Genomic DNA, 19,212 nt, shown 5'->3' with positions numbered 1-19,212 from the left:
AAAGTAGACAGGTTTGCCTACATACAAAGGTCTGTCCTCGCTGGTCAAGTTTTCAACATTAGTGCAACATGCAGTAGTTAAAGGCAAAGGAAGAATATACCAGCACAGCCCCTTTTCCTCATGTTGCGGTAAATGAGAGCAAACCCAGCAGTTTGTCCTATTCAAAATGGCATGAGTTGAATTCGTTATTAGCAGTAATGTATTGTTATGATAGCTCTGTCTATGTTGAGAGTCTCTCGGAGATGGTGTGCAGATGCACGAAAGGTGTAGATACAATAGGAACATTCTCAGTAGGCAAGAGTGCTTCAAGTGGACGTACTTCTTCCATATACCAAAATCCTGAAGACGCTAATACTATGAAACTGGTTAACGCAATTACAAGAAAACAGGTTTTAAAAGACCATGTATTTGATCGTCCATTGTCATTGTTGGCCACACAGTCACTTGTTTGTTCCGCACGAGTAGAGGCGATAACAGGCATTGTTCCTTTGAAGCTGTTCTCTTTTTCAAAAAGATTCCTGCAAAAAAACTCTGTAGTGAGTTTGCTGTTGATCTCCTGATCACGCGTTTTCTTACTCTTTCCCGATCTCCAGCCACCTACTTTCCTTCAGATGCAAAAGATGTAGTGAAGGACAAGCTCTGTAGTTGTTCCCCTGTGGGCACAGCTGAACTGTGCAGTAAGTCTAGCTCCGTGGACGCAGATTGTACCTTATGACTCCTGGTACCATGTGATCTGCGAACAGTGTATCGTTGCTTCCTGATGGAAGTGATGAATTTTCAGCAGAACCAGACAAAGGTGCAAAAGGATCTGTAGAAGAGTGTGGAGACGAAGCAGCAATTTCCCCAGGCCCCGTGGGCTCACAGAGTGTCTCCAGAACACCCTCCGTGTTAATGCTGATCGATCGTTGGGAACAGAGCAAATAAGTTTCTCTTTATCTTCGTCGTGTGGCAAAGGGAAAGGTATCCTCTTGACATGCGTTGCTTGCACCCAGTGTTTTTTCCCAGCTACTCGTACGGCAGTCTGTGTAGCCAATAGGATCTGATAGGCCCTCTCCACCATGGTGCGAGACAGGATGCTCTCTCAAATGCTTTTTTCAGCACCCAGTCACCAGGTCGGATGCTGTGGCCTGGCCCCTCGTATTTGGCTTGGAGAGCTTCTCGCACCTGTTGAGGAATGAAATACAGATTTTGAGTTAACCGGTCACAATATTCAGAAAGAAGTACATGCTCTATATCCCTCAAAGCCATAAGTTTAGGAAGATTCCAAATGTTAGCTGGCCTCCCCATCACCACCTCATATGGGGAGAGCCCAGTCCTAGTCTGCGGGGTTGTACGCATAGAGAGTAACACTATCGGTAAAGTGTCCGGCCATTTCAAATTGGTGCCAGCACACGTCTTAGCGAGTTTGTTCTTTAAAATTCCATTGTGCTGCTCTACCAATCCAACACTCTGAGCATGTCTGGCCGAATGGAACCGTTTATCAATCTGTAATCCTGCACATATTTGTAGGATAACAGCAGCGATAAAATGCGGACCATTATCCGACCAAATTACCCTCGGCAAACCAAACCTAGGAAAATATTCCTTGAGCATGGTTTTCGCCGTCATCCTTGCTGTGGCATCTTTTACAGGGAAAGCTTCAACCCATTTACTAAAAGCACAAATGACTAACAGAACATATTTGAGATTATTGCAATGCTCCATTTCAATAAAATCAAAGTAAATTACCTCAAAAGGGACAGAAGGTGGACCAAAACTACCCCTTGGTGGACAAAACGCTCTGCAGTTTTCGGGATGTTAACATTTACCCAGACAGTTTCTAACATTTTGCAAATTTTCCTAGCACATATGTGGGACCATGAGCCATTGAAACCATCATAGTGATGTACGCGTCTGGCAACATCCATTTTCCCTCCAAGTTATCCACCCAACACCCATCATCCAACCTCGCCAAGCCCTCAGCCCATTGCTTAGTTTCCTCTAGAGTGGCATCTGCTTGGATATTCTTTATGGAATCGATTCCTTCATCTATAGTACAGAGGTTTGTGGCTTCCATTGTAGTGTACATATCTGAATAGAGATCAACAGCAGTCTGTTTGGCTATCTGGTCAGCGAAAGCGTTCCCTTTTCCTACATCACCTGTGATATTCTGATATGCCGCGCATTTCATAATTGCTAGCTGAGTGGGAAGTGCAAGCGCTGAGGGTAGCTGAACTATCAAGGTGCCATATTGAATCTTCGTTCCATGTGAGGTCAGAAAACCTTGTTCTGCCCAAAGTCTACCGAAGTTGTGAACCACTCCAAAAGCATACTAACTATCAGTATATATATTCACTTTAAGCCCTTCAGAAATTTCACAAGCTCGGGTCAATGCAATAATCTGTGGCCTGCGCAGAGTTATGCCAAATTCTTTTGGTTTCCACAATCGTACTTAATGTAGTGATGGCATAAGCAGCAGTGGATGTACCATCCGGAGTTTGAAACGAGAGCCATCGCAAAACAGCTCTCCTTGTGGATCAGAGGTGTATCTTTCAAATCAATCCTGCCTTTAATTTCTTGCTGTGTGGTATAAAGGCAGTCATGTGACATTTCATCACTGCAAGCGATATCTTGCGGAAGAGGTAATAATTCAGCCGTATTCAATACACATCTCTTCATTTGTATTTGCAGTGCAAACCAGATCAATTCGTATCTAGTTAATCACGCAGAGGTAAGATGTTGTGTTTGCTTTCTGTTTAATAGAACGTCTACAGAGTGAGGTACCAGCAAGGTTAAAGCATGGCCTAGGACCATTCCCTCACTCTGTTTTACAGACGCAGAAGCAGCAACAGCTCTCGGACATCTCGGCAAAGCGCATGCAACAGGATCAAGGGTGGAGGGAAAGTAACCGCATGGCCTATTCTTCCCCCCATGTTCCTGTGTTAACACAGCCAAAGCACATCCATCACGTTCATGCACATACAACTTGAAGGCCTTTTCATAATTTGGTGTGCCCAAAACCGGTGCTGAACACTGTCGTCTTGCGCAAATCAAAAGCTTTCTGGTGTTCCAAGTTCCATGGCAATGGCAATAAAATGCCCTTCTTTGTCAAAGCCAACCTTGGTTTGATCACTAGCGAAAAGTTCGGGATCCACTGTCGACAGTAAGAAGCCATTCATATCAAGGCTCTGACTTCCTTCTGTGTATTTGGGACGGACATGCTAGAAATGATTTTAATTCTTTCAGGTGTCAATCTTCTTCCCTCCTTTGACAGGAGATCGCCTAAATAGGCGACCTCCTGTCGACAATATTGAAACTTTTTCAGTGAAGCTTTATGTCCATGTTTTGCTAGATGAATAAGCAATAACAGTGCCTTCTTTACAAGCACTTTCTGAATCTGCAGCCAAAAGATCAGCAACGTATTGAAGCAATATCCAAGTAGTAGTCAACTCCAGTATGTCAAGCTGTCCTTTCAAAGCCCTACTGTAAATGCTCGCACTTTCCGTGTACCCTTGTGGCGCACGGGTGAATGTAAACAAGCGTCCCTCTAGGGTGAACGCGAACAAGTATCTGCTATCCTTGTGTATAGGAATGCTAAAGAAGGCATTCTGAAGATCTATGACTCTAAAATGAGTAGCAGAAGCTGGGATCATTGTTAATATCATTGTCACATCAGGCACAATAGGAAATTCTGGAGCGAATATCTTATTGATAGCGCGTAAATCGATAATGAAACGGAAAGGAATTGCATTATCCCCTTTCTTATACACAGGTAAAATCGGACTATTGCACAAACTATCTGTAATTTCAATTACCCCACGGTGCACAAAATCAGAAACTATACACTTCAAAGCTTGCTCACCATCAATCGAAATCTTATACTGAGGAATACGTGACAACTTTACCCCAGGTTTCAAAACAATTTTAACAGGCTCAATTTGTAAAATACCAACATCATTGTCATCAATTGCCCATACACATTCCGTAACGTCACTAAATTCCAGCTGCAAAGGTCTAGTCAGAAACTGTAAGACAGAAAATTGCTGTTGTGAAATCGTCAAATACACTCCATCTGAAGAAAAATGAATTACCGCATTTAATTGCTTCAACATATTCAACCCCAACAAATTCACACCACAGTTTGATGTCAAAAGAAACGGACAGTGATCTGTGAATGGACCCAGTGAAATTGGTACCGGCAAAGAAACCGGACTAACCACTTGCGTACCAGAAAACCCTACAGAAACCTTAGTTTGCCCTGACAGTGGGATGTCTGGAACCCGTGAATGGTCAATGGAGCACTTCTGTGCTCCTCTGTCTATCAAAAATAGATGTTTCCTATTTCCCACCATCATCTCAACGTAGGGACCTTTCTGATTAACGGGATTAACCCTGCTTCGGGCAATCCTAGCGAAACAATATATCATCGAAGGGAATGTCTTCAGAGAGATATGCAGCGGAAGGATGATCAAAAATATTTCTATTATCCACACTCAATGGCTGATTGTCTTGTGAAAAGGACTGAGAATTCTGAGAAAACTGGCTTCTACCAGGACCCCCTGCCACATGGTGGCCTCTGGATCATCTACCCATAATACCAAATGTATTATTCGACCTCTGCGGGAGGATCAGGCATTGTGCTTGCCAATGATCCTCTTGTCTGCAATAAGCACATTAGTTTGCGTGTATAGGACCCAACGGCGCATTACCTTGTGGAACATACTGTCCCCGAAACTGTGTGCTACCCCCTCTAGGTCCTCTAACAATCTGTTGCAACAACACCTTAGTTTTCAAGTCTCCCTTTTTCTTTTCAATCCTTTCCTTCTCATTATTGACTCGGTTTTTATAATACTGAGCCATATGCAACACTTCAGACTGAGACTTAGCTTGCCATGCGCTCTCAGAAGTCATAATTTGTGACTGGATGTCTGTAACAATCCACACACAAATTTGTCCACAAATAATCTTTTTCCAGACTCTGTGCTTACATCCTGTCTGCTATAATCTGAAAATACTTGTTCAAACCGATTAAAGAATTCAGTAGCACCCTCAGATTTTCCCTGGATACAAGCATTGAGTTTGTCCCAAACTATCCTCCTTTCAGGAATTAAGGCTTTCAATTTTGTCAGGATACTGACTTTGCCTGATAGAATAATCTGTGGTGGTCTCTCACCAGCTGGCCTATCTCCATCTTGCCTAGTCAAATTATCCCATGTGTCCCCTAACCCTGGTACATCGTCTACTGTCCTAATCGGTTTACACAAATCGGCAGGTAGGAGCACAGGAAATAAGAAATCTATATCACCTAGAGTGAATACTGACGACTGCAAGACAGATTCTTTCTCCTTATAAAATCCTGTCTGATTATTCCTAATATCTTGAATAGATTGTCTGATGGTATTCACTTCCTGTCTTGAGAACGGGATGTGAACAAACTGAGATACATAATGTGCATCAATATCATAGGCGGCAACGCCTGTTGCGGCATTAGCCGGAACTTCGACTTTAGGGACGGATGTCGGAGGAACCTCTCTCATAAGTAACTGAGTAACAGGCAACTCCGAACGCTTACTGAGCAACAAAGCTAAATCGAGCGATAAAGCAGCTCAAGGAGTGTCAGACGAAAAAGCTCTCTTGTAGATATTCAATAATTCTGCGGGACAACAAATCTTTCTCTGTATACAGTCATCCTGTAGGTACTCTACCATTACCTGCATCACTTTCCTCTGCATTTCTGCCATACACTGACTATACGTGTCATATACTTCTATGGGAGATATCGACATATCTGAAATCCATCCAAGTGCATCTCTTGTGCAAATTCGCGTTTCTTCACTCATCGATTTACTAAGAGGAAAGAACCGTTTCTGTACAAAAATAACACCCAAACCATCACCATCTATTTCATCATTCCATAACTTTTCGAACTCCCTTCTAAACTCAAATACCCTCTTGACGTGCTCATATACTTTCTCAGCAGTATCTCTTGAATATGCTAAAACATTCAGATCCCTTACCCTTGTGGGTTATCCACATTACGAATAAATGGATTCCCATCCCTTCAATAAAAAGTTTTCTTAGGAAAACTATCCAGATTAGAAAGTGTAGCAAAGACAAAGATTGTTCCCCCGTCTCCATGCACTGTCCAGCCCATGCATTCAAATCTTGTTCTTTCTTTAGAAACTGTGTTGCGAGTAACAATTTTCGATTCCGCTCCCTTATCAACTACAATCGAAGCAGAACCATTTGGAAGAGAAAGAGTAGACAAATCTTGTACAGTAGGTAATGAATTTGCTATCACTGGTGTAAAAAACAAATCTACCGGACCCATGGCAGCAGGCAAAGGTGGAGATACAGGTGGAGGATCTACAAAAGGAAGTAGAGAAATAGCTAGTGGTAGAGGAGTAATAAGAGGTGCAGGAATTACTACGGCAGGATGAACAACAGCAGGAAGAGGTAAAGCAACGGGAATAGGTACATAAGGAGGTGGCGCAGTGGCACCATGCCTTCGTTCATTTAAAAGCTTATCGATCAATTCATCTGATGCGTGAAAATCTTTAGACGGGTATATTTTCTGAATGCTAAGTTGAAAAGCCCTATACATGTTTCTAACTGACTCTGGCTGTTTCTGTTGATCGTACAATAATGCTTTCTCGGTGTTCGACATATGTCGGTGTGCATGTTTCTCTCTACTTTTGAGTTGCTGCATAGCTTCTTTTTTCAAATTTTGCAATGCCATCAAATGCTGCAGGTCTAGGTTTTTTCTTTAACAGTATAGATTCTAAATATTCTATACGAGAAATCTCAAAGCTACCACTGATTGGCCACTGAAGTTCGGAAGCATGTCTAGTTTGTCTGTGCCAAATATCGTTAAATACTATGCTACAAATGCCATACTTACAGTACATAGTACATGCTGGCGACCCCTCCTGTGGTGCCAGATGGCCAAATTCCAAAGATTGTCTGTCTCTGCGGAATAACGCCCTGAAACAGGCAGACAATTTCCCAGGCATACCAGATTACTGGTGTTAACTGGTCAATAATTGTACTCGCGAGGACAATACACCAAATCAAATATCAGGATACTTGGGAATCGGGGCACGACTCACCTGATTAAAGGACAAAGGGAGGTCCGATTGGATTACTAAGGACAACAAAGGACCCTCGTGGTTGGTGATTTCGGCAAAACTGCCCGCCTCGATATATGGACCCTCGTCAAGATGCCTGCTCGGACCGCGTGCTCACCGTCCAGGGATCGGGTCGTGCAGTACTGTTGAGGTGTCGCGTCTCATCCAAGAAGGGGCCCCCTTTCTCACCGTCCGATAGCCGCGTCAACTCTTCAACAAGATGGCATCGATCTTGAGGGTCCCTATTCGGGTGCCATCTATAAAAGCAAAAGAAATATCGAGGCGGAGTACCACAAAGGAAATACACCAAACCCGGGCTATAAAGATTCACAGATCTTTTATTCTGTGCAGTTTATAAAGAAACATAGCTAGCTAGCTATCTGGCTCTCAACACCCCGCAATGAGTACAAGCCCGTCAAAGAGAGGAGAGGGAGTGCTGGACATCTAGACATCCGTACTTTTATGCAGTTTTCAGAAATATTGTCCAGCCCCTCTACATGTTAATAATTTGTGGTCTAGAGTTCGTGCCTAGTTCACATACAGCTTATACAATAATATGCAGACGGATTACATGAGTTTGCATTTCCGTCATGTTACAATGGTGATGTATATTCTTGGATCCCGCGGTAAACATTAGTCTATATCCCTACACAATGTATTTCGGCCTGTGTCCACGCTCGAGATTTGTTCTGCATTGTTTCCAACGTTTACACAGGGATGAGTCTTGTGTGCAGACAATACTCAGGTGGCAGTTCATACGGAGCACAAGGTCTCTTTACCCAGTCTAAACAGTCGGCTCTCAGACAGCCTAAATATTAACAGAACTCAAAGGTCGGGAGGCTTGGTTGCAAGTTGAAAACACAGTCCACCATTTTAGAACGGAGAATCATACAAACAGAAATCAAAATGGCGGATGACTCTAATATGGCGGCGAAGTCGATCCAAAATCTGAACTTTGCAACGCAGTTTTCCCCATAGAGCAACTAGGCTTAGGCAGATATAAATCAAAAGGAGGCACTATATGATTTCCGTTTAACATAACAGTAGATGTAAGGGTATATTACTCACCTGTGATTTGGTTGTGCTTCTTCCCAAAAGTAATGTTGTTGGTTTCACTTTATTATTCTAGTTGGTATAATTGTATGTGTGTTCCCGCAACTGGGTCTTGCTTCCCCTGACTTGCTGTTAGCCTGTCCAGAAGAAGTCTGCATTATGTTTTACCTACCTAGAATTACTTTGTCAATCATAAAGTGTAACATTGGGTTTTGCTTTCCCTGGTCTGTTTTAGACGGACACAAAATGAATCTTAGGTTTATACCTGCCCCAGGTTGCTGATTGCTCCTTGAAAAAGTATATGGGTTTTACTTAACTTGAGTTAGCTGTGTGCCACCCAAAAATAAGTTACACAAGTTACTGCTTATCGCAGTCTGTTTCACTGATCTCAAAAGCACCTCTAATTGAATATTACATCCTTAGGTTTTACTCACCTAGTATAACTGTGTATTATCACAAAAGTAGTTGTAGCTTTTTACTGTACCTAGAATAAGTATTCCACTATTCACAAAACCTATATATTGTCTAGTTGACCGATTATGTGATTTTCTTTTTACTGAGCGTCACGGTACAACTGGTAGCGTCTACTACCATTGAATTACTGAATGTAATCTGAAAGTAGCCATTGTTTTTACTCCTCAAGAATAGGTGTGGCCTATACTGAATGTGTATGAAAATGTTTGACTTCCCTAGAACTGCTGTTAGGTTTTCCAAATGAGCTATGCTTTGGTCTGTGTACCTTTGGAGCATAGTGTTATGTTTTTATAATTGTGGTTATATATAACATGATGGTACTTATTTCCCCTAAGATTTATCTGGGCCTACTTGTTTTTTATTTTTATAATACATAGTGTTTCAGTGTTTCTTTAGACCATTTGTATTACAATTTAATTCGTACTGGTTCTACAGCCCTCTCTCCCTCCTAAGATAAGCCTGGCTGGTCTGTCTATGCTACCATGAACTCAGGTGGTGCAGCCTTATACTAAGAGTGGAGTCTTGTACTGCCTATTGATGGTTTTGCTAAGCCCTTATTTGGACTTCAGAAAAGCTGTCCTAACATGCATAAATAATTCACAAACATTGTGTTGAGAGGATCCGAGGTGAATAGTGAATTGCTTAAGAAATTGAGTACTTGTAAAAATCTGAAAGAGAAAAAGAACATTCGAGGGGAATGTGTCCTCGGACGTATTCCACATCTTTGACAGTGATTACCACATCTGTGCTGCTTCGGAAAACTTTTTCGGCGTCGATGATGTCGACCCGCTCCCTCGAGGACCTCCTCAGACGGTCGACGTCACCGGATGTTATATGTAGGACGCACAACGCCCGTAGCCTCAGTTCTGTTTTTTCCCCCAACGTGTTCGCTTCGGAATCTGAGCGTGCCTCGGTTCTCCTGTTGAATCGGTTCTTCTATTGTTGTTCGAGAAATATGTCTTCGTTTTTGCTACCCCGAAGTTGGGCTTCAAGAAGTGTCGGGACTGCGGTTCCAAGATGTCTCTTACGGACCCGCACGGCATCTGCCTCTGGTGCCTCGGCGAGAACCATGCCACTGACTGCGATGAATGCCAGTCTTTGACGTCGAAGGCCTTGCAGGAGCGGAAGAAGAAGCTGTCGGTAGGTAGGGTTTCCAAACCCCGGAAGTCGAAATCCACTGGACTTTCGACTGACGATTCGAGGGGCGACTCTCTGCATCGGCGTAAGTCCAGGGGGGTTCTCGTTCTAGGAGTGGGTCCTGTCATTCCTCTGCATCTTTGAGGCATTCACGGAAGCACTGTCACTGGTTGCCTTTGCCGTCCTCATCAGAGGACTCCGCCAGACCGCGGGTGGCTTGTCGCCGGCCGAATGGGATGAATTCCACTGGCAGATGGCGATTTTCGAATCGCAGGGCACCGTTCCCTCCGCGCCTTCGAGAGAAGCCAGCAAGGAACATGCTAGAGCCACCGCTTGCACGACTTCGGGCTTGCGCGGTCGGCGCCATCATCGGGAACCGTCGTGGTCCCGATCGGACAAGGATGATCGCCACCGTGCCCGCTCCAGGTCCAGGTCCCGGTCCTCGATGCTGTTGATATCGTTGGAGCCTGTGAGGCCTTCGAAGAAGGCATCGATGCCATCGGCGCCATGTCCGTCGAGGGACTTGCTCCGGCTCCCAGAAAGTCATCGGCGGCGAGGCCATCAAAGGAGACAGGTCGGGGCTCCGGCCTCGAAGTCATCGGTCGCTCGGTCGACGCCACTTCCATCGGCGCCCTCGACGCCTTTTGAGGAAGCTCCAAGAAAGGCGCTCAGCAAGTCTGTGCAGCCTATGTTTGACGCATACTCTGTTCCTCCTCCTAGGGTGGACTTGTTCCAACCCTTGGAGTACATTTCAGAGGTAGTGGAGGGGTCTGATGAAGAAGGGGTTGTGCCTCCTGAGGTTCCTGCTGACCTGTTGTCTGGTCATAGCCAACTGGAAGACATTCGTCAATCTTTACATGACGCCAGTGGTCTTGATACCTCCCCGCAGGTTGAGTTTGGCATGCCTGAGCCTGGTACACATGCTGACTCCTCGTACAGGCGCCTCATGTCGAGGGTGACAGAGTATCTGGGGTGGTCTATTCCACCTGTGGATTTTCTGCGGCAGGACCTGACGGATATATTGGACCAAGGTCCACCCACTGACCCTGTGTTGCCTTTTCATATGGCTTTACAAAGAAGGGTGGCGGTGGCTTGGCTTGCTCCGGACAGTCTCACGGCAGTGAATAAGTTGTTGCCGAAAAAATACTGCCCAGCCAGTGGTGACCCCTGCTACTTGTCTAGGCATCCTACTCCGGAGAGTTTGGTGGTGCAGGCGGCTATGGCCCCAGCAAAGCAGGCTGCGTAACCTACAATCCCTCCTGATAGGGACGACAAGCGCTTTGATGGTTGGGCGAAGAAGGTATTTTCATCTGGGGGTATGGCTTTAAAGGCAGCCAAACTCCGTTTGTGCCCTTGCAAGATTCACGCACACTCTGTGGAATTGTCGTTGGCAGCTGAACATATTCCCGAAGGGGAGGAACGGGATGGTTTTCTTGCCCTCGTTCAGGATGGCAAGGATGCATGTGTGAAACCGTTCAGTCGGGTCTGAACGTGGCAGACTGTGTCAGCCGGTCCATGGCGGCAAGCACTGTGATGCGCATGTTTGCGTGGTTGCGGAAGTCGGGGTTTGCGCCTGATGTACAGTCCCGGCTTCTCAACATGCCCTTTGATGGTGACCATCTTTTTTGGCAGCAAGGCTGACGAGAGCCTTGAGAGGTTGCAGACCTCCAACGCTGCAGCAAAGTCCTTGAGCGCTGCAGTACGTCAACCTCTGCCTTTTCGCCTTTTCGTCCTAGGGGACAGCAATGGCATTTTAGCAACGAGCTGACAGCCAGCGGTCGTTGGTCTCCATCGGAGTCCAGACTCCACATCAATCTGTTAGAGCTGCGGGGTGTCAGGCTAGCCCTGAAGGCTTTTCTGCCATCTGTGCGGGGGAAGATTGTCCTGATTATGACTGACAATACAGTGGCCATGCACTACCTCAACAAAAAGGGGGTGGGGGGCAGGGTCACTCTCACTATGCAGGGAGGCGATGCAGCTCTGGTTCTGGGACATCCAGCAGGAAATTTCGATCTCGGCAGTTCATCTGGCCGGAGACGCAAACGGGGTGGTGGACGCTCTGAGCAGGCAGAGCACGGTCTCTCGGGTGGGAGCTGGCTCGGGAATTTTTTTTTGGAGATATTCACCCTTTGGGGTAGCCCACAAGTGGATCTCTTCGCCACCAGTGTCAACCGGAAGTGCGAGAGATTCTGCTTGTGGGAATTTCCTCCAAGAGGAGCCTTAGGGGACGTGTTCGTAGTGGAACGGTCCTTCCCACTGCTGTACGCGTTCCCTCCAGTCCCCGTCATTCCACAGGTGTTGCAGAGGTTCGGTTCCCAGATGATCCTCATTGTTCCGGCATGGGCCAGGAGAGCGTGGTACCCGGACCTTCTAGACATGTACATTTGCCCTCCACGTCGTCTTACCTACCGAGATGATCTGCTCTCACGGGTGGGGGGTCGAGTTCTCCATCCAGAGGTCAAGTCTCTCAGCCTTCATGCTTGGTATCTGAAAGGCTGAGATATAAGCATTGGGACCTCCCTGAAGACATGATGGAGGTGTTGCTTTCGGCCAGAAGGCCTGCAACGAAATCCGTGTACCGTTGCCGTTGGAAGAAGTTCTGTGACTGGTGCAGGGTACAGAATGTGGATCCTTTTCAATGTTCCATTCCTTTGGTTTTGTCTTTTTTGCTTTTTTTAGCCCACAAGGGCCTGCATGTGGGTACCATTAAGAGTTACCGGGCGGCGCTTTCCATATTTAAGCCCTCGTCTGAGGAATGTTCTTATTTTAAAATCCCTTTGATATCTCTGTTTCTAAAAGGGCTACCTAATGTGTTTCTACCATTGCCTTTCCAGGTGCTGGGATGGGATTTGAATTGGTTTTAAAGTTCCTAATGGGAGCTCCGTTTGAGCCCTTACATTCTTGTCCATTGAGACTGTTGTCCTTTAAGACTGTATTTTTAGTTGCGGTTACCTCCGCACGCAGAGTGAGTGAGTTGCAGGCATTTTCTGCCAAACCACCCTTCACTGTGTTCCCTAAGGACAGTGTTGTCCTTAGGGTTCGTCCTTTTCTTCCGAAGGTTGTGTTGGAATTCCATCTGAGCCAGAATGTAATTCTTCCGCCATTCTATCCAACTCCACATCTTGATAAGGAAGAGGAGAGGCTCCATAGGTTGGACCCTAGGAGAGCTTTCAGTTTCTATCTCTCACGGATGTCCCGGGTCAGAGTGGACGATCAGCTTTTTATTGGTTACGCTGGAAGGCGTTTAGGTCAGGCTGTTTCCAAGCAGACCTTGTCTAGATGGATCATTTTGACGATCTCTGAGTGCTATCGTTTGGCGGGAAAGGACCCTCCAGTAGGCTTACGGGCTCATTCTACTAGGGGTATGGCTTTCTCCACTGCAATACAGAGGGGTGTTCCGATTCGCAATATTTGCGAAGTAACCACATGGGCCTCTGTCCATACTTTTGTGAAACATTGTTCCCTAGACTCTATCCATGGGCAAGGTTTGGCCTTTGGCAAGGCAGTCCTCTATTCTGCAATTTGATTGGGCATTCTAAAAAATTCTAAATTCTTTTCTCACCTCCTTACGTTGCTACTGCTTTGGGAGTCTGTCAAAGATGTGGAATACGTCGGAGGGCACAATCCCCTCGAAGAAGTTACTTTCTTACCTGGTAACGTTCTTTCGATGGGATGTTCCGACGTATTCCACATCGTACCCTCCCTACATGCCCCTCTATAGAATTTCTTATGCGATTGCAACTTCCGTTTCCGCAAGGCTTTCTGTAGTAATACTGGCAGGAGATTGGTGGCACATGTTCTGGGGGTAAAAAACTGCAACTGAGGCTACGTGCGTCCTACATATAACATCTGTTGACATCGACCGCCGGAGGAGGTCCTCGAGGGAGCGTGTCGACGCAGGACACCTACTCCGAAAAAGGTTTCCGAAGCAGCACAGCTGTGGTAATCACTGTCAAAGATGTGGAATACGTCGGAGGAACATCCCATCGAAAGAACGTTACCAGGTAAGGAAGGCCCCAATGCTAATGATTGAACTGTAGCCTCGTGCCAAAGAAGCCAGAGACACTGTTAAGCTAGAGTTTACCGCCTTGTCCCGTGCTGACAACGCTGGGAAGGGAGGCCAATGGTCTGAACATCCCGACATATTTTGTGAACACTTCTTTCTTTTTCATAGCATTGTTTCCCACAATATTTATGTTTCGAGGGATGGATTGGCAATAGGTTTATTAGTATATGGGCCCTTCTATTTTGACAATAATAACAGTCAAAGTGGTGTCTTCTTTCATGGTTGTAGCTTGCTTCCATCTGTAGATTTAGGATTAGATAGGTGTTTAACAAACCCTCTTTGAAGTTCAATAAACACTCCTGAACTGTGTCTCTTACTGTTGATAACATGGTTTCCTTACAAGTCTCACTTCTGTGTTGGTTATCAGATAATCTGAAAACAGCCTATCGCGTTTAGATGGGCCCCCCACCAGATCCACATTTGTAAATCCAGAGAACCGATTACAGTGAGCGTCTTCTTTGAGGGTACAGTGGCATGGGTGTAATCTCGTCCCTTTCTAGGTGGTTTTGGGGTTGCACTTGCTCATCTGTACTCAGTCTCTGGGTCAGTGTTGTCCAGGAATCCACACTGCAAGTTCAAGCTATATCATTCCTCAGTTCCTGTATCGCGACACCTCCATGAGCCTGTCCAACATTCTCCATTTGTGATCCTGTTGCTACTAAGCAGTCGCTCTCCAGATATAACCAAGTTTTACTCATTACGTACAGGTGTCCCTTTGGCACTGTAGCTCACTCTTATCTATTGATAAAGGTTGAGCCACGGTGTATGTGCATTTACATACAGTTGAATTTTTGTTATTAATCTGGATTTTGCTATACTCATTCTAGAATTGTCTACAATATCTGTGAATCTAAGTAGGCTAGCCAGAGAATGCACCTTTCATGTCTTACTTTTCCACAGTCTCCACTCCAATTCACCTCTGGATGTTAACATCAAGGGCCAAATGATTCGTGACCTTTTGAACCTGGCAGGCTTTCTTCTTCCTCATAAGGATGATGTGACTTCAGGAAATGCAAGTGCCAGCAGCTCCAATACCAGGTGCGTTTTGTGTGTGCTCGTGTTACATTGCCCTGTTCACAATTGATGTTATTTTCCTCTAGGTTTGAATAAATACCACATCACCACTCATTGAAAATACATAGCCTATGCAGTCCTTTGCTTATTCTAGATGTGGCTAGTAATCTGCTAAATCAGATATTCTTCCAGAGGAAAAGTTCTGGTCATTTACATAGGCTTTTACATATTATATGCATTGCAGTCTATGCTTGGTGGTCAGTTCACTTCACAATTTGGTAAAGTCATGATTTTAGTTTCCGTAGTTTCATGTACTTCAGCACAGCTGGTGAAGATTCACTTTAACACATATATTTTTTACCTGGATGCAGAGGCAAATAGACAATGCTGCTTAGTGTTTTAGAACAGCTGTAGTCTTCGGAAAGTTAAATTATATTAGTTTGCTATCTTAAGGGGAGTGCCTGCCTGATTTTGTTTTGGGAAAGCAGTGGTGGTGGGATTTCCCTTTACCTTTCCAGGACTAGGGTCAAGGGCTTGGCAGGGGAAGAGATCAGGGAATTTACTTTTATTCACTGTGTACTGGAAATGGACCACTGTTTTTAGGTAGATTAGGGTCCCAAGATCGTGACAGAACTATTATTTCGAGTGGATTGTGTCCTCCAACGTGTTACTCATCTTTGATGTAGTCCATCCAGCTTCAGCTGCTTCGGAAAAAATGTTCGCCAGAGGGCGCCATGCGTCGATGTCGAGTCGATGGTCCCTCCAAAGGCCTCCGTCGAGGGTGACGTCATTGGGTGTACAAGTAGCACGTGCGGCGCCCGTTGGCCCCAGTTCCGTTTTTCCGCAGTGTACATTGCTTCAGAGATTCGGCACGCCTCGAGTTCTGTGAAGAAAGAATAAATAACGAAATATGTCTTCGTCATCGTTGCCGACCACGACCCTGACCCCGAAATCGGGTTTCAAAAAATGCAAATCGTGCGACTCAAAAATGTCGATTACCGATCTGCACCGAGAGTGCTTTTGGTGCCTTGGAGAGAAGGCCACGACATGGAGGCCTGTATGAAGTGTCAAGCGATGACGGGGAAAGCCTTGCGTGAGAGGAGGGGAAAACTGCAGGTAGGTCGTAAGTCCGACCTAAAAGCTTCTAGCGTCGAGTCGAAGTCCTGTGAGGAGAATCTCCTCGACGCAAAAGGAATGGGTCCAGGTCCCGAAGCGATTCCCATCGCTCGTCGTCTTCCACGAAAAAATCGAAGAAACGACGCCACAGATCCCCCCTGCACTTCGTCTTCAGACGAATCCCCAAAAAGGATGAAATGTCCCACAAAACATTCATCATCCGAAGAATGGGAAGCATTTAGAGTAAAAATGATGGAGGTGTTCGAGAAAGCGAAGCCTCGGTCCGTGCCTTCCTCGGAAGCCAGCCGGGAGCGTTATCGCTCCGACACTCGCACGCCCTCGAGCCCGTGTGATCGAAGGAGGAAGGATAGAGAACCTTCTAGGATGTAGAGCGAAAAAGATCAGTCGAGTCGACCGTTCGAGGTCATCGACACCGAACATAGCTCGAACGGCAAGTCTTCAAAGAGTGCCTCAACGCCCTCGAAGTCTGGTACTACGTCGACGTTATCGACACCTTTGGCGACGTCGACACCGAAACTTCCAGTTCGAAAAGATCAGCTAGGAAGAGGGAAAGAAAAGGCTAAAACACCTGGGTTGCATTCAGGACCCATTAGCACTCCTCCTATACCTCCTCCAGAGAAGGTTATCAAGCCTCTGCCTAGGAAGGAGTTTTTCAAATCCCTGACCTCAATTTTTGAGGAACAAGAAAGATCTGATGAGGAAAATGTACCTTTTGGGCTTGAATTTGGTACTCCCAAATGTTCCCGAATGCCTGATTTCAGAGGAAAGCAGGATGAAGGATTTGGTTGAATCATTGCACAATGCAAGTGGTATTGATACGTCCACAGAAAATGAATTTGGTAGACCAGAGCCAGGTGAAGATGGCAATCCATCATACCGTCAGTTAATGACTAAGGTAGTAGATTTGGGCTGGGCCAGGGCTACAGCCCAGTTTGTCCAAGATGATCTTACAGACATACTGGACCATGGTCCTACTGAAGACCCAATTCTACCTTTCCATGTGGCCTTACAAAATAGGGTGGCCAAAAATTGGGAGACGCAGATTCTATTCCTCCAGTGAATAAATCCCTTACTTCAAAATACCGCCCTGCCAGTAGCGACCCTGGTTATCTGTTTAAACATCCCACTCCCGAAAGTTTGGTCATACAGGCAGCCACAGCTTCTAACAAACTTGCGTACCCGTCTATCCCTCCAGACAGGGACGATAAGCGTGTGGATGGCTGCACGGAAGGTATTCTCAGCTGGTAGCATGGCATTAAAATCAGCCAACTCCACTTGTGCCATGGCAAAGTTTTCGTACACTCTTTGGGAGTGCATTGCAATGGCGGCGGAGCACATACCAGAAGGGGAAGAAAGGGAAGGATTCCTAGCCATTGTTAGAGGTGAAAAGAGATGGAAAGGAAGCTATGCAGGAATCCCTTGAATCTGGTTTGGACACTGCTGATAGTGTGAGCAGGTCCATGGCCACTAGCACAGTAATGCGTAGATTTGCATGGTTACGGAAGTTGGGTTTTGCACCAGACCTACAGAACTGTCTTCTGAACATGTCCTTTGACGGGTCTCACCTTTTTGGCAGCAAGGCTGACAAGAGCCTTGAGCGGTTGCAGACCTCAAAGGCAGCTGCCAAGTCGTTGGGAGCTGCTATCCGGCAACCTCAGCCCTTTCGTGTGACAAATCAATCTTGGAGGGGACGATCCTATTGTTACTACTCCTCATATGGAAGAACGAGCGGAATGGCCAGTCAAAGGGGCCAAAGAAAGGCCACTCACGGTGGACAAGCAAAACGTGCAAAGCCAGCTACAGCCTCTTTCCCATCAGCGGCTGCAGCAACCGCCACAAAACCACTTTGAGGACTTGCATCACAAAACACCGGTTGGAGGCAGGCTGTCACAGCATCTGCAAAAATGGCGAGCCATTACTTCAGATGTTTGGGCTCTAGAAATAATAGCCCAAGGTTACTGCCTTCCTTTTCTAACGCAAACTCAAAGCAATCCACCAGGGAGACACCTTTTGAAGTTTTCGGACCTGCTCGTACAGCAGGAAGTTCTAACCAATCTGGAGAAAGGTGCTATAGAACCGGTGCCTGCAGCGGAGAGGAACATGGGATGGTACTCCTCATATTTTTTGATCCCCAAAAAGGACAGAGGACGAGACCCATCCTGGACTTAAGAAACTTGAACAAGTTCCTCAGGAAGGACACGTTCAAGATGCTCAATCTTTCTCAGATCCTTCGGGCCCTTCAGCTTCAGGACTCGTTGGTGTCATTGGACCTACAAGATGCTTATTTTCATGTGCTGATTCATCTCAAACACAGAAAATACCTGAGGTTCGTGGTTGGCGACTCACTTTATCAGTTTCGAGTCCTTCCATTCGGATTGACCTGCGCCCCGAGGGTCTTCACCAAATTGATGGTAGTAGTGGCAGCACACCTCAGGTGAGGGGGGATTCAGGTCTACCCCTATCTGGACGATTGGTTGATCAGAGCACGATCTGCCGAACACGCACTGGATCTCCTGAAAGTCACCTGCCATTTCCTCCACAGTGTGGGCTTCTCCCTCAATTTCAAGAAGTCACAAATGACACCTTCGAGGGGATTGGGTCCTCCGACGTATTCATTACCGGAGCGTGTGTCTCGACGACCTAGGCGCCGACAGCATCGACGACCGCCTCGGAGGCAGAGCCTCAAGAGAAATCGTCGACTACCTCGGCGCCGCAGGCGTCAACGTCTTATTCGAAGACGGCACAGGATCACACGGTTTTAGCGCGTCGAGGACCGGGACCTGGAACGGGCATGGTGAGAACGGCTACCCTTGTCCGAGCGGGACCTCTCCCGCGAGCCGTGCCGACCAACCGAGCCCGAAGGCGTATGAGCGGTGTCTCTCGATCTGTGCCGACCGACCCCACTCGGAGGCGCGGACGGACCGGTGCCCTGCGATTCAAGAATCGCTAGCATCTGCTTCCCGAAGGAAGCCCATTCCTCCGGTGTCGCTTGCATGGAGGGATAAGCGACCCGCCGATGGGCGGAGTCCTCGGAATAGGACGGGGAAGGCGACCGATGCCGGCGTTTCCAGGAATCCCTCGAAGAGACAGAGGAGTGACAAGACAGACTCCTGGAAGGAGACCCACTGGACTTCCGACGATGACGCGCAGAGTCGCCCCTGGAGTCATCCGTCGAAAGCCCCGCAGACCTCGACTTCCGGGGCTTAGACACCCGGCCTACCGACA

General features: G+C 46.5%; 1 protein-coding gene across 3 annotated transcripts in view; it reads left to right on the top strand.

Annotated features, from left to right (window-relative positions):
• TTLL4 (tubulin tyrosine ligase like 4) overlaps positions 1 to 19,212 on the top strand; it is a 1,554,536-nt gene that overhangs the window by 962,773 nt on the left and 572,551 nt on the right. For all 3 annotated transcript variants that reach the window (XM_069616870.1, XM_069616872.1, XM_069616871.1), the window contains one exon: positions 14,737 to 14,874. In XM_069616870.1, coding sequence (XP_069472971.1) covers positions 14,737 to 14,874 — 138 coding nt within the window. The remainder of the gene's footprint in view (positions 1 to 14,736; positions 14,875 to 19,212) is intronic.

This window comes from Ambystoma mexicanum, chromosome 9, assembly GCF_040938575.1.
Source record: "Ambystoma mexicanum isolate Mex_15411 chromosome 9, UKY_AmexF1_1, whole genome shotgun sequence".
Lineage (NCBI taxonomy): Eukaryota > Metazoa > Chordata > Amphibia > Caudata > Ambystomatidae > Ambystoma > Ambystoma mexicanum.
This window is presented reverse-complemented; position numbering and strand designations above follow the sequence as displayed.